The sequence below is a fragment of the Galeopterus variegatus genome, unplaced genomic scaffold, assembly GCF_000696425.1.
Source record: "Galeopterus variegatus unplaced genomic scaffold, G_variegatus-3.0.2 Scaffold2519, whole genome shotgun sequence".
NCBI lineage: Eukaryota > Metazoa > Chordata > Mammalia > Dermoptera > Cynocephalidae > Galeopterus > Galeopterus variegatus.
Window position 1 is genome coordinate 184,386 of NW_007728630.1, and position 15,474 is coordinate 199,859.

Below are 15,474 nucleotides of genomic sequence, written 5' to 3' on the forward strand. Positions count from 1 at the left end.
AGGGGGGGGGGAACAACCGGATTTCGAAAAGAGAGAGAACCATCGAAAGAAAGAACACCTAAGTTTGGGAAAATGGCTAGCCCAGGCTGCATGCGAGCAAAAAATGCAGGGACGCAGTGAAGTGGCACTTAACTTCCAGTTAAATGAAATTCAATCAAAAATTACTTGGAAGAGACTAAGTCCTGAATTAAACTCAGCGATTCGCATGCTTCAGGTGGCGAAGCGATTGGAATCTGTCTTAACCACGTCCAAATTACCCTGAGACGGCGGGGTTTTCATTTTTTGCAATCTAAACATTTCTTCTCCTTGGTCCAATCTGGCAGGGACGGAACATTAAAGGGTTCGGCTGGAGGAGAGGCGCTCTTCATAGACGGAAGTAAGGCAGCCTGCCACTGCCCCAAGCACTCTGAGACGAAAGACTCCTCAAAGCTCAAAACGGTCACAAAACTCTACCCCCTGCCAAACCTGTGCGTGCCTGCCGCCGCTCTCCCCGCCCCCAGGCACTCATTGGCTCCCAGCAGCGACGTCGGACCCGTAGCCTCTCGCCTATTGGGCCAGACCGGAACTGGGGCGGGGTGCGGAAGTGAGGGCCTGGGGACAACAAGAGAGCCTCCTTAGAGCAGGGCCAAAGGGGAGGGGTTGGGGGAGGGTTTCGCGAGGAGCGGGTGGCTATGGCAGCTGCGCGGCGCCAGCGGCGGCTACGACGGAGCGCGCGCGCGGCTTTGAATGAGCGCGGCTGGGACTGAACGGGCGGAGCGCGAACTCGGGGAAGCGACTGGCAGCGCGGCACGCGCTCGCCTTGTGTGCGCGCGCGGTCCGCGGCAGCTCGGAACCTCCGCCGGGCGGGCGGGGAGGGGGAGGGGCAGGTGAGTGTGTGCGGCTCGCGCGCGCCCGCGAGGGGCTTTCCTCTCCCTACCCCCACCCTGACCCCAACCCCAGCCTTAGGGGTGTCATCTGCCTTTCCCTGTCAGCCCTCTGCCTCACCCTGCACTTCTCGCCCTCCCACCTTCCTTTTCGCCCCTCCGCCCGGCCTCCCCGCACTCCCGACCGCTACTCTGCGGTTCTATTTCCGGGTCAGGGTGACCTCGGGTGAGAAAACCGCGAGGGCGTGCAGCCTTCGCCATGCCGCGCTCACGCGTGAGGGACCGGCCGGCGGGACACCGGCCCAGGAAACCCCCGTCTCCACCCCCCGCTCCCGCGAGGAGATTGCCCTGCCTTCCTACCCTCCCTGTACAGGCCTCGCAGCTCTCGAGGCAGATTTTTTCCCAAGTCTGAATCCCAGCCCCCCTGGCAGCCACCTCCAGCGACTTAGAGCGTTTCACGTAACGCCGTGCGCAACGCGTCGGACTGTGTAACTTGAAACGCTCGTGTTTTTCTCATCTGTGCAGTGGGTATGATTTTTATTCCCCCCATCAACCGATTTTAGGTGGGTAATCCGAAATTAAACCACTTTAGTTATGAGACGCTTTCCTTTTGAGTCATTCAAGGGACCTCACGCCACCTTTTTAACTGTCCCACTGGTGTCATATTTCAGGGCCTGACTTTCAGTTGCCAGAGATGGTACAGATTGTTCGATTTTAGAACCGGCTGTCACACTGCACTCCTATTTCCCTTTTTCTTACTTGCTCCTGCCTTGTTTTTCAAATTTTACTGAGTTCAGGTACATTTTATTTTTGGAGCCTTGTAATATTCTTTAACCTATTTCAGAGAGTTACAAACTTAATTTGATGATATTGTGTACTGTACTAGTTCATATGGTTTTTGAAATTTTGGTATGATTTTTTAAAAATTGTAGGACATTCTTTTTCAGTTGACATAGCAGAACTCATTCGTGTTGATTTCCTAAAGATATCATTTCTCTAAAAGTCCGTAAAATGGGCTGTTTCATAGTTTTGAACTTTATCCTGCTCTGTCAAGTTTTTGTATTTTCCTAGTAATTTTTGAGAACACTTTAATTTTGAAAGTAGATTATATTAGTATTGCTCAGTTCTAGAAAATATTTTAAAGCAAAGTGCAAAGTAGCCTAAGATACATTCTTATCAAAATGGTGATCTAGAGGGCATTTCAAAAGTCTCACCGAAGCAATATGTATAAAATTGAAAGGTTTCTCAAGTGGGATGTGATGTGTGTGAGGAGAGCCTGAGCTTTGAGGTTAGTCTCTTTAAATCCTGGGTGGGTGAATCTGAACCTCATCGGCAACCTCATCTCTTAAATGGAATGCTGAAACCTTAACCTCCTTTGGTTGTTCTTAGGAGTCCAGTGAGGTGATAGAACATACATTGTCTAGAGCCATGTTTTGAACATATTAAGTGCTCAAAGAATGTTAATTTCCATTCATTCAACAAATATTTGAGTTGTGCCTGGCGTTGGCTAACAAATCGGACAAGTCTTATGGGGGTTCTGCCTCCTTAGTCCCTTTGCATTCCTCAGGAGTAAGCGTATGTACAAACTCCTGACAATTGAGCAGCAAGCATAGGGTTTCTGTATACTGGATTGGTTGTGTTTTCTAGCACCCAGGGTAATATCTGTTGAATCGGACAAGTCTTATGGGGGTTCTGCCTCCTTAGTCCCTTTGCATTCCTCAGGAGTAAGCATATGTACAAACTCCTGACAATTGAGCAGCAAGCATAGGGTTTCTGTATACTGGATTGGTTGTGTTTTCTAGCACCCAGGGTAATATCTGTTTCATAGTAGGTACAAATATATATTTGTTTAAGGGAATCAGAACAAAAAATAAATACATGTCCCATAGGTATTCCTGCCTGCAGATCAGTGTAATTAATCATATCAAAAAAATTGCTTGATAAGCCTCATTGCATTTTCCCTGTTTCAGTGCAACTGGCTGGAAATTTATCTTGGAAATTATAATATCATCACTGAAGTTACTAAGAATGCTTTAGTGAGGTATTCTCGGTTTTTGAGTTAAATAGACCTAGGTTTGAATCAAGTCATTAGGTGTAGGAACATGGAGACATTTGCTTGCTCTCTGTGCTTCATTCTATAGAACGAGGACAATATCTGCCTCTCATGGGTTTGTGTTAGGTAAGCTGTTATTTAGACAGTGCTTGGTACATAGTAGATGGTCAATGAATGTTAGTTCTCCTCTTTCATTAATCACAAAAGCAGATTTTCCACAGAATGAGGACATTCTTAATTGACAAGGAGGGAATTCTATTTTGTAATCAATAATAGTCCCACTTTCTGTTTTTCCATTGGAAAAAGAACTTTAAATTTTATTTCCAGTTACCATTGAAGTCATTCCAGTTGACAGATACTTATTGAACAATGACACTGAGAGTTTGACGGTATTTCAGAAAGTTTATGGAGAAATAGAGTCGAAAGATAATACAAATCTTTCCATGAACTTTCTGAAGTACCCTCATATTTGTGGGAATGTGATAGTTGTGGTTATTAAGGCTCTATATGAAATTTATTTTCCACCCTTCATTCATGTATATCCTGAGACCCACCCCTCTCCCCAGTCCTATATATTAAATGTCTTCTTCTTCAAAATGGCCTGATAATAGTATCTCCTCAGTTCTATTCTCTTTCTGTTCAAATCGTACATACTCAGCAGTCTCTTTTCTAGCTTTTTTTTTTTTTTTTCTTTTTTCTAAACATTTATGCTAAATTTTCAGTTGGGGAAGCTTGCTTTTCTTTGGGTTGAGAGTTTTATTCTTGACAAATAAGCTTTATTTATTTATTTTTTTGTCCTTTTTGAGACCGGCCGCACCGCACCGTGCTCAGCCAGTGAGCGCTGTGAGCGCACCAGTCATCCCTATATAGGATCCAAACCCGTGGCGGGAGCACTACTGCACGCTCCCAGCGCCGCACTCTCCCGAGCGCGCCACGGGCTCGGCCCGACAAATAAGCTTTAAATGAAACTCTTATTCACTGTCTGTTTTAGTCTGCTTCTGTTGCTTATAACAGGATATCTGGAACTGGGTAATTTATAAGAAAACAAAATTTATTTCTTACAGTTCAGAGCCTGGGAAGTCCACAGCCTGAGCGGGTGCATCTAGTGAGGACCTTCTTAGTGGTAACTCCACAGGGTCCTGTGGCAGCCAGAGTGTCACATGGTAAGAATGGGCTGAGCAAGAGAGATCTAACCTCTTCACTTGCTCTCCTTAAAGCCATCAGAACTGTACTCATGACTCCATGAATGGATCAATACATTCACAAGGGCACAGTCCTCACAATCTAATCACCTCTTAAAGAACCCACCTTTCAAATAGCATAATCAAATTTCCTACCCTCTTAGCACTGTTACAATGGGGTCAAGTTTCTAATATCTGAACTTCTGGGAGACACATTTAATCCACTGCACTGTCTTAATTGTTCAGTTCATTCTACTTGTATAATAAAGCAATCAAACCTTTCTTTCAAGTCTTACTTTGCAGATGGTAACTGAAGTTACCAGGTGAATAAATTTTTTTGGAGGATTGTACAGGGCAGATATGATGTATAGAAATAACTATAGTGCACAATAGAAAATGTGTTTCTCAGAGAAAAATACTAGAATTAAGAAGACTTTACAGTAACTTGGCAAGAGATAATAGAAGCTTATGCTAGAGATACTGCAGGGGAAATAGGAAAGAATATGGGCAGGATTGGGAAATCAAGTAAAGTCTGTTTGGCAATTTGGATGGAAAGGGATAAAAGGGAAAAGCAGAGTCAACAGCATTGTTGCATTTTTTTGTACCTGAGTAAACCACTGATTGGGGATGTTTTTGACAGAAGTATTTAAATTACTTGAACAGTGAAATTCTTCATATTTTCCTGGTTTACTTTCTTTTAAAGCCACTGTTCTTTCCATCTGCTCAATTAGTATGCCACCTGCAGTCATAAGCATTCAGTAAATCATTCAGTTCTTACTTATGGAGAGACAATCTTCATATATACAAAAATACATGAGCATTGCTAAGGAAACCTTTTGGAACTCTGTCAGTGTACCTTCAACAGGTTACAATGCCTTTCTTACCCTAGAAATAGAAAGGACTAGCTATGTGTTTTGCTGTTTAGAAGGAACTGGCAATATTGGCTCTACAGAGCAATCAGGATCAGATAACCATGAGAGTTGAGTATGTTTTTCTTGCTTTCTGGTTTGTTTTGTTTTTATTTTTTGAGTATGTGTGTGTTTTGAACTTTTATATTGAGGTATAACATAAAACAATATATATTCGTACAGTAAAATATATGGTATTGCTACTACCACATTGAGATATATATCTTAGTTCCCTAATGCTTCCATCTATACCCCCCATCAGAGGTGACCACTATTTTTTATTGTACAATTTTAACCCACTCAATATAATATTTCATCAATTAAGAAAACTGCATTATGTACTATTTTTAAGACTTTAGGAGGTTGTATTAGTCCGTTTCTGTTGCTTATAACAAAATATCTGAAACCGGGTGATTTATAAGAAAACGGAAGTTATTGCTTACAGTTTCAAAGGCTAGGAAGTCCAAAATCCAAGGAACACATCTGGTGAAGGTCTTTGTGGTGGCAACAGTGATGGCAGAGTATCACATTGTGAAAATGATGGAGTAGAGAGTCCAAGAGAGACAGACTCTCTTCTCTGTCCTTTTAAAGCCCTCAGAACCATGTCCCTGACCACCATTTTTAATCCATTCACTACAGCATGGTCCTACAATCTAATCACCACTTCAAGGCTCCACCTTTCAATTACCATATAGGATTTCCCACCCTCTTAACAGTCATGTGAGGACCAAGTTTCAAATACATAAAACTTGGGGGACACAATTCAGGCTTCAGTGAGTTTTGTGGTATAGGTGACTAAAATGTGTAAAGAATGTGTAAACTGCAGAGGTTATTGCTTATATCTAGTAATTAAAAACAAAATCATGCTCTCTGCTTTAATCCTCATGAAATGTATTTTAAAACAGCGTGTTATTAGTGCAGAGATGTTGTATTTATCTAGGATGTTTTAATCTTTATATTTGTAAATGTTATTGTGTATCTTATGCTCATATAAGATAATTTTTTAAAAAATGAATCAGCATTCGAGTTTTGAGAAGAAGAATATAGCTGTCCGATTAATGTGGTTACATGATAATTATTACTTAAGTTTTATCTGCTTTTAAGTAAATATGTATAGAATTGAAGTCCAGACATACTGTTCATGCTTTTTTATTTTGGAAAAAAATGAGTATCACGTTATTATATGTTTTCCCTTTTTATGTGTTAAGAAATCAGTACTCAAAATACTGGTTTTAGCCAACTGTAGTGACTGTGGTGTGTTACTAATGGACTAGGAGGTGTATGAGTTTAAATTGTAGTTGCTTCACCTTGAGCAGAGCAGTTAACTTCAGTGCATCTTAGTTCTCTCATTTAGAAAGTTAAGAAGCTGCATGATACATATTATCAGTTTACCCCAACACAGGCATAACATGATTCTAAATGCATACTCAGTAATTTTCCTCCTTTGACAGATAAAAGGCAAGAAGCTAAAACATGAAATTCCATTATAAGAAACACCATTCCTGTGAGAGAGAGAGAGAGAGAGTCTGTGTATGCATGTATATGTATGCCTGTGTATTTCTTTTGACTTGATTTAACGTGATCTACTCTACCTCAACAGTGGAAAAATGACTATCTCTCATAGATTAACAGATTTTATTTTCCTTTTCCCTCTTTTGTATTTATTTTGATTCTCTAAATGGGTACATTCATGGTTACTTTAATATATTCAACTTTAACTTGTACCAAAACTCATTTTAGGAAATTTTAAAATTAAATAATAATCATTAGGGTAAGGTATGCAACACATGTGTGGTATAGGTGACTAAAGTGTGTGAAGGAAAATTTGGAAATAATGACAATGTTTAAAAGGCTAGCAAAATAATACCCATTTTACCGTTTTTGAGAAGTTTTTTATTCCTATTATGGCCATGATTTTAGTTCTCAATTCCTATAGCATTTCTTTGATATAGAAATATTTCTCTTTATTTAATCATAGGGAGACAGTATGAGTATGATCTTTAAGTACTCAAATACTGGAACCAGACTTCTTGGGTTTAATCCCTGTTCTGTATCTTAGTTCTTTGAGTAGGTTATTTAACCCCTCTGTGCCTCCATTTCCCTATCTAATATAGGGATAAAATAGTACTTGCTTTAAGTCCTTCACAGGGTTACTGTGAGCATTAAATGAGTTATTCCATGTAAAGCACTAAGAAGAAGGCTACGTATATATGAGTTAGCTACTATAGTGTATGGAAATGCGGTTGTGAAATCAGGGTTCTGTTCTTTGAGAAATTCTGAAATATGATTATCACTAATTTCCCTAGTTTCCTAATGGAATTTGGCTCTGCAGAAAGAGTAATAAATAATCAATATAAGATAATGATGGCATTAATGACTTCTTTTAAGATTCTAACCAGAATCTGAAAAATTTTCTAATTTAAGTGACATATCTTCAAAAACGTCTTACTAGTGTACATTGTTTTCACAGCTTTTCTCTGAGTTATACTTCAGATACAATAAACTGTACATATTTAAAGCATACAATTTTATTAGTTTTGATGACTTTATACACACCTATGAAACCATCACAATTGAAATAGTAAGTATATCCATTACCTACAAAAATTTCTTCATGTCCCTTATTAATCCATCCTTCTCACCCCTCCCTGCCCCATCCCAAGGCATCACTTATTTGCTGTCACTATATATTTGTTTGCATTTTCTAGAGGTTTTTAAATATATGGAATCATATAGTATATACTTTTATTTTTTTTAGCCTGGCTTCTTTCAGCATAATTATTTTGAGATATATCCATGTTATTACTTGTAACATAACTCATTCCTTTTTATTGCTGAGTAGTATTCCATTGTGTGTGTGTGTATATATATACATATATATACCCCATATATATATGTGTGTGTGTATTTATTACTTGTAACATAACTCATTCCTTTTTATTGCTGAGTAGTATTCCATTGTGTGTGTGTATATATATATATATACATATATATACCCCATATATATATATGTGTGTGTATACACACACACACACACACACCACAATTTGTTTACTCATTCACCTGTTGATGAACATTTGGGTTGTTTCCAGTGTGGCTATATTAAAAATAAATTTGCTTTTCAAGTGCAAGTCTTTGTATGGGTGTATGCTTTCATTTATCTTGGGTAAATTCCTAGGAGTAGAATGGCTGGGTCATGCGGTAGATGTTTGTTTAACATTGTAAGAAACTGCCAAACTGTTTTCCAGAGTAGTTGGACCATTTTACATTCCCACTACTGGTGTATGAGACTTCTAGTTGTTCTGCAACCTCACCAGTATTTGGAATAGCTGATATTTTTAGTTTGAGCCATTCTAATAGATATGTAATGGTTTCTAACTGTGGCTTGAATTTGCATTTCCTCAATGATTAATGGTGTTGATCATTATGTCATGTAGTTATTTACTGTTGTATATCTACTTTGGTGAAGTGACTATTTAGACCTTTTGCCCATTTTTAAATTGTTTTCTTATTGAGTTTTGAGAGGTCCTTATTATTGCATATTTTGGATATAAATCCTTTATCAGATATATGCTTTGCAAAGATTTTTCTCCTGGTCTGTTATTTGTCTTTTCATTATGTTAACAGTGTTTTTAAAAACTGTGTTTAATTAAAAACTGTAGAAGTTTTCAATTTTGATGAAGTTCAGTTTGTCAATCTTTTTTTTTTTTTTTTTTTTAAAGATGACCAGTAAGGGGATCTTAACCCTTGACTTGGTGTTGTCAGCACCACGCTCACCCAGTGAGCAACCGGCCATCCCTATATGGGATCCGAACCCGTGGCCGTGGTGTTATCAGCACCGCACTCTCCCGAGTGAGCCACAAGCCGGCCCCAGTTTGTCAATCTTTTATGCCTTGTGCTTTTGGAGTGATATCTAAAAAAATCTTTGCCTATCTCAGGGTCACAAAGATTTTCTCCTATCTAGAAGTTTTGTAGTTTCAGATTTTACATTTACGTCTATGATCCATTTTGATATGCTTTTTGTAAATGGTGTGAGATATTTATTGAAGTTTTTATTTTTGTTCTTTCATGTGGATATCCAGTTTTTCCAGTGCTATTTGTTGAAGACTCCTTTTTCCCACTGAACTGCCTTTACATCTATATCAAATTTAGGTTGTTCATATGTATTTGGGTTATTTCTACAATTTCCATTGATCTATTTGTGTGTCTTGATTCCAGTACTACATAGTTTTGTTACTGTAGCTTTGTAACAAGTTTTGAAATCAGGTAGTGCTAGCCCTTCTACTTTGTTTCTTTTCAGTGTTGTTTTAGCTATTATAGGTTCTTGCATTTCCATATGAATTTTAGAATTAGCTTGTCACACTTTGCAGAAAAAGCCTGCTGAGATTTTGATTGGGATTGCATTGAATCTATATAGCTCAATTTTTTGAAACTTGCTATCTTAAGAACAGGTCTTTTAAATTTCTATCAGCAATATTTGATCGTTTTCAATATACAAGGCTTTCATTAGATTTGTCTCTAAGTATCATATTTTTTGATGTTCATATAAATTTTTTTTTAAATTTTAATTTCTGGTTGTTGTTAACATAAAAATACAGTTGATTGTAGATTCCATTGAATTTTCTTTTTCTTTCTTTTTTTTTTTTTGTCTTTTTTTCGTGTCCGGCAACGGATCGCAACCCTCAGTGTCGTGCCCGCACCGGACCAGGACCGGCAACGGGATCGCAGCCCTCGGCGTTGCCCCCGTGCCTCGCTCAGCCAGTGAGCGGGAACCGGTCTGTATGTGGGATCCGAACCCTCGGTGGGAGCGCCTCCGCGCTTCCCAAGCGGCGCACTATAGCAGTGCGCCACCGGGCCGGCCCCTATAGGTTTTTTTAATAGATGTTCCTGATTAGGTTGAGAAAGTTCTCTTCTGCTCCTAGTTTGCTGGAAATTTTATCAGAAATGAATGTTGAGTTTTGTCAAAGGTGTTTTTCTGTCTCTATCCAAATGATTATATGGTTTTACTTTTTTAGTTTATTAATATTATTACTACATTTGATATTCTAGTTTTAAGCCAATTCTACATTCCTGGGCTAAGCCCTACTTGGTTACAATGTATTATTGTTTTATATATTGTTGGATTCAATTTATTAATATTTTGTTAATTTTTTTGTGTGTATTTATGAAGTATTAGTCTCTAGTTTTCTGGTAATGTCTTTGTCTGGATTAGTATCAGTGTAATGCTGGCTTCAAATAATGAATTGGGAAATATTTGTTCTTTGATTTTTTTGTTAGTTTGTTTAAAATCGCTATTACTTTTTCCTGTTTTGTAGAGTTCATCAGTGAAGCCTTCTGGGCCTGGAAGATTTTTAACTACAAATTCAGTTTCTTTAATAAATATAGAGGTTTTCAGGTGCTTTTTTCTGTGCTTTGTAAAGTTGTGTCTTTTAGAGAATTTGTCCATTTCACCTCATTTGTCAAATATAGGCAACAAATTGTAATAGTTCCTTAGTATCCTTATAATATCTGCAGATTCTAATAATGTTACCTCTCTCATTTATGAAATTGGCAAAATTCTGTTATTAAGGACTTATGCTTTGGATTGTTATGTAGTTTTGATTAATTGGCCCCTTTATCATTGTGAAATGACCACTTTTATACTAATATTATTCATATCACTTTTATAATATTATTACCAGGTATAAGATATTTAGGGTGTTTTAAGATGTTTAGGTGATAGTAGGCATAGGTATTTTTCTAACATCTGTCTGACATTGAAATAATAAGTTCAACTTTCTTTTTATTAGTATTAGCTAGTGTATCTTTCCTGTCCTTTTACTTTTACTTGTTTTGTGTTTTTATATTTAAAATGCATTTTTTTTAGGCAGCAATTAGTGGGGTCTTCCTTTTTTTTTTTTTCCTTTTTGTCTTTTTTCGTGTCCGGCAACGGACCGCAACCCTCAGTGTCGCGCCCGTACCGGACCGGGACCGGCAACGGGATCGCAACCCTCGGTGCTGCTCCCGCCCCTCGCTCAGCCAGTGAGCGGGAACCGGTCTGTATGTGGGATCCGAACCCTCGGCGGGAGCGCTGCCGCGCTCCCAAGCGGCGCACTGTAGCAGTGCGCCACCGGGCCGGCCCATGGGGGTCTTCCTTTTTTATCTAATCTAACAATCTCCAAATTGGGATGCTAGACAATTTACATTTAATATGATTACTGATATGGTTAGGTTTATGTCTGTCATCTTGTAATTTGTTTTCAGTTTGTCCCATCTGTTATTTGTTCCTCTTTTCCTTGTTTTCTGCTGCCTTTTTGATTGAATAGTTTTTACCTTTTTTGTTGGCTTATTGGCTATTACCAGTCTTAACTCTCAGAGAATATGATTAAATTGACTTACTAGGGTTAAGCACATGTATCAGTTTCTTTAAAGGATCCCCAGATTGTGAACCACCTGAGTAGATGAGCTCTATTATTACTTCCAACTTATTAGTTATGTGACTTTGAGCAAGTTATTTGACTTCTCTCAATTCAATTTCCTCATCCATAAAATGGATTTAATAAAATTGAATAGTACCATGTTCATATGGTTCAAAATTCAAAAGGTACAAAAAGATTCAATGTATACTCTTTCATACTTTTTATTTTTTAATCATAAATAAAGTTTGTATTAAGTAGATAATTTAAGTAACATTTTCAAAAACTACTCAGAATGAAAGAAGGTTTTTTTCCTCACAACTATTGAAAACTCTTTTAAAAACCTAGTTTCTTGAGTTGTTATTATGATTTACATTATAATTTTAAAATTTAATATATTTATGGTTTCTAGAGAAAAGCAAAAATATGTCAGATTTTTCTCAGTGAATAATAGGACTTTTCAGCTTGACTTCAGAACTGGAGTATGATTTATGAAATCAATTTAACGCATTTTTTTGTGTGTGCCTTTTCTACAGGTTTTGGTTCCCACCATGGCCATCACACAATTTCGGTTATTTAAAGTTTGTACCTGCCTAGCAACAGTATTCTCATTCCTAAAGAGATTAATATGCAGGTAAATAAATTTTATGTTTAAACTGACCTGTTTATCTCCTTGCTGGTTTTGGATAGCTTTATAACTTCAAAAAGGCAGGACAGATTATATTTAATTATATTTCATTGCAATATTCATTCGTTAATTCCTAATATTTTTAAAATATTTTTTTCTCTACTTCAGATCTAGAAAGTAGAAGATGTTGACCTAAAAGAAACTGAGGCCAAACCTACAAAGCATAGGATTTATTGAGCCAATGGGACGATTGCAACTGGGGAATTGCATAGGTTAGGTCACTGCAAGGAATGCACCCCGAAGAGGGCCAGCAGAGCTTAGCATTTTATACTCACAGAAGGGGGAAGAATCAAAGGAGAGAGAACAGCCCCACCTAGTCACTTCATCAGTTTTTCTGTTGGCTGTACATGACGTGTAGATTTGGAATTGTTATCAGATTTTATTCTATATACAGAGATCTAGGGTAAGGATTACAAGAAGCATTCTGGGTCATTTTATGACTTCCTGGTGCCATCACGTCTGCTTCTAAGTAAAAATGGCTTTAAGATAATGTTTTCCAGGAAATGCAGATGTGACTACTGACTTATCCCAGATCTCCAAAGCCACTATGATTTAGATGACCTGGTCACAATAGATTTTTTTTATTAAGGTTCAGTTGTCTTTGTTCTTTCAAATTCTTACATCTTTCATTAAAATTAAAATAACATACTTAATACTACAGAATTTCAGAAATAAGCAAACTAACTTTATTATCATCACAGAGCTTTTATATATATGTTTCATTATCAGAATGTTTTAAGGTGTTTAGGTGAAATTAGGCATAGGTATTTCTGTCTATACTATAATATCAATGTTATTTTTATATTTAAAAAAAAAAAAAACACTTTAACAGAGAAACCCTAAACAAAGTAGGGTTTTTTTTTCCCTCCTTTTAAATAACATTCTATAATATAGAGGTAGTCTAGGGCAGGTAAATCATGCCACTTCAGTAGGTCATCTATAGCCTCCAGTTCTTTCAGTCTTGTCACAGGGCCATACATACCCTACAGCTGTGGTATCTAAGCTATGTGCTGAGGTGCCCAGGGCTTCTCATGAAATTCACAGGGATGCCATAGGATATTTTAAATTTTCCAACAAAACACAGTGATAGTGATAGTCAATGTCTGTTGAATACTGCACAGACACCTAATTCAAGGGAGTTCACATTTGCAACATCATTAGATCTTGCAGCTTTCCTTATGATGATGTTCTCAAATGTTTGAGGTAAAAGTTTTGTTTACTTGTATTTTTGGTGACATGTCATTGCAAAACTAGGATTTCAGGTTGTAATTAAAACCAAGTATTGCAGCAAAGTTAAGGTAGAACAAAAAAATGAGAGTGGCAGTCTCCAGTCTGACTCCAAGCCTTGAGAAGCTATGTAGAGTCCAATAGGCACACACGTACGATTAGTACATAATTGTAGTTATTTAAGGATGATGTAAAAATATTACTTTTTTAAAAATTTATGTGTCTTTTTTCAAATGTCTGCTAAGCAGTTAGAACATACAGTAAGTCATTTGGGCCTAAGTACTTAATCAGAGAACTGTTAGGTATTTCTTTTGGCCTAGTGGTACTGTGAAAAAGTCACTGACAGACTAAGAGTAGTGTAGAGTAAGACAGGAAATGGACAGCAATCAGCTCTTTTTTCAGTAAGACATGATTAAGAAATTACACACAATTCTGTTCACAGCCTACTGTCAAGAGCTTAGTCATATGGTCACCTAGCTGCAAGGAAAGCTAGGAGGAAATGTAATATCTGGCTAACTGACCATTTGATAGCTGCTAAAACTCCAAGAATTAAGTGCCATTGAGTTTATCATTAGCAGTCCAGTGGTCAAGGATTTTTTCAAAAAAGGATCCAGGTTATTGCAATGGGAACTAATGGATGAAATAGAGTAGAGATGTTCACTGGAGGAGGAGAGGTCAAAAAAGAAATGGAAAAATTAGGTGGTTAACTGTTGAAATCACCCAAGAGGACAGGATTTGAAAAGATGAAAAACGGGTGAACTAAGTGCTAACATCATCAGAAAATGAGGAGGAATGGCCAGCAATTCACTAGGTAAAGCAATAAAAGAATGAATACCAATTTCCAGAAGGCAGGAGGTCAAAGGAAAAATTGTGTTAACAGACGTGACAAATTATAGGTGTTTTTGTTTTTTCATCTGTACTTTCTAAAACTCCTGTTCAGTATAGATTACTTTTAGATTAAGAAATTGCATTTGATATTAAGGAATTCCTTTTGTCACTATAAATTTCTATTGTTGATGTAAATATGTTCAGGATTGATTATATGTTCAGCTTTAAAGAAAACTGACCCTTTGTTAAGATAAGCTTCTCTTAAGTGTCAGAAGGTACCTAGATCATATGTTTTCAAAAGGCAGGCTTATCTCATAAATTTTGTAATAAACTATCTTACTTTTCTATTTGTCCTTTAAACAAAGTATAACTTCTAATCTAATCTGTAATAAAAATAACTGATTTTACCAATTAGCTCAAGATAGAAGCTTAATAGATTACTTGAAATAAAGCAAATGACTAATCATTTATAGTAGCTATCATTTTTTGAATGTCTTGCTATATAGTAGACACTGTCTAGGTGCTTTAAATATGTTACTTGGTTAAATCCTCATAAGAACCCTACCAAAAGTATGTTTAAATACCTGCATTTTACAAGTGATGATATTGAGGCTGAAAAGTTAGGTAATTCTAATTAGACTCAAAAGAAGTAAAATTGAAAACTATATTTTACATAGATTCCACGGCCCACTTTCTTAACAACTGAGTTATACTACATCCTGTTTAATATACTGCTTTTTCTACTAATCTTTAAAACTCAGCTATAGTCTAGTTTAACCGGAATTTTTCAAATTTTTTAAAACTTAAAAAAAATTATTTTTATTTTGTTAAAAATATTTAAACATTTACTTCTACATATTTGTGGGATATAGTATGTTGTTTCAATACATGCATATACTGCACAATGATTCACCTAGGATAGATAGCATCGTTTCATACCCATTACTCTACCACTTTTCCTCATTCCTCCTGCCCCCCACCCCCACCCCGGTAAATGTTATACTCTGTACTTCTATGAAAACCACTTTTTTTTTAGATTCCATATGTGAGTGATATGCATTATTTGTCTTTTTTTGCCTGACTTACTTCACTTAACATAATGATTTCCAGTTCCATCTATGTTGCTGCAAATGATAGGATATTATTTATTTTTAATAGCTGAGTAGTATTCCTTTGTTTATGTGTACAACAGATTTTTTTATCCATTCATCCATTGACAGATTTTAGGCTGATTCCTCTCTTGGCTATTATGAATAGTACTACAGTGAATGTGGGAGTGCAGGTGTCTTTTTGATATATTGACTTCATTTCCTTTGAGTATATATCCAGCA

The 15,474-nt window shown here is 37.1% G+C and overlaps 1 protein-coding gene across 4 annotated transcripts in view; it reads left to right on the forward strand.

The window, feature by feature from the left end:
- The first annotated feature begins 656 nt into the window (after positions 1–656).
- The window catches only part of EBAG9 (estrogen receptor binding site associated, antigen, 9), a 30,790-nt gene continuing 15,972 nt past the window's right edge, over positions 657–15,474 (forward strand). Inside the window, exons 1-2 of one of the 4 annotated variants that reach the window (XM_008582094.1) lie at positions 657–866; positions 11,937–12,034. In XM_008582094.1, coding sequence (XP_008580316.1) covers positions 11,952–12,034 — 83 coding nt within the window. In that variant the 5' untranslated portion in view covers positions 657–866; positions 11,937–11,951. Of the gene's footprint in view, positions 867–1,105; positions 1,392–3,990; positions 4,080–10,326; positions 10,401–11,936; positions 12,035–15,474 lie in introns of those variants that run through there. The other 3 variants (XM_008582095.1, XM_008582093.1, XM_008582096.1) reach the window with 3 other exon arrangements.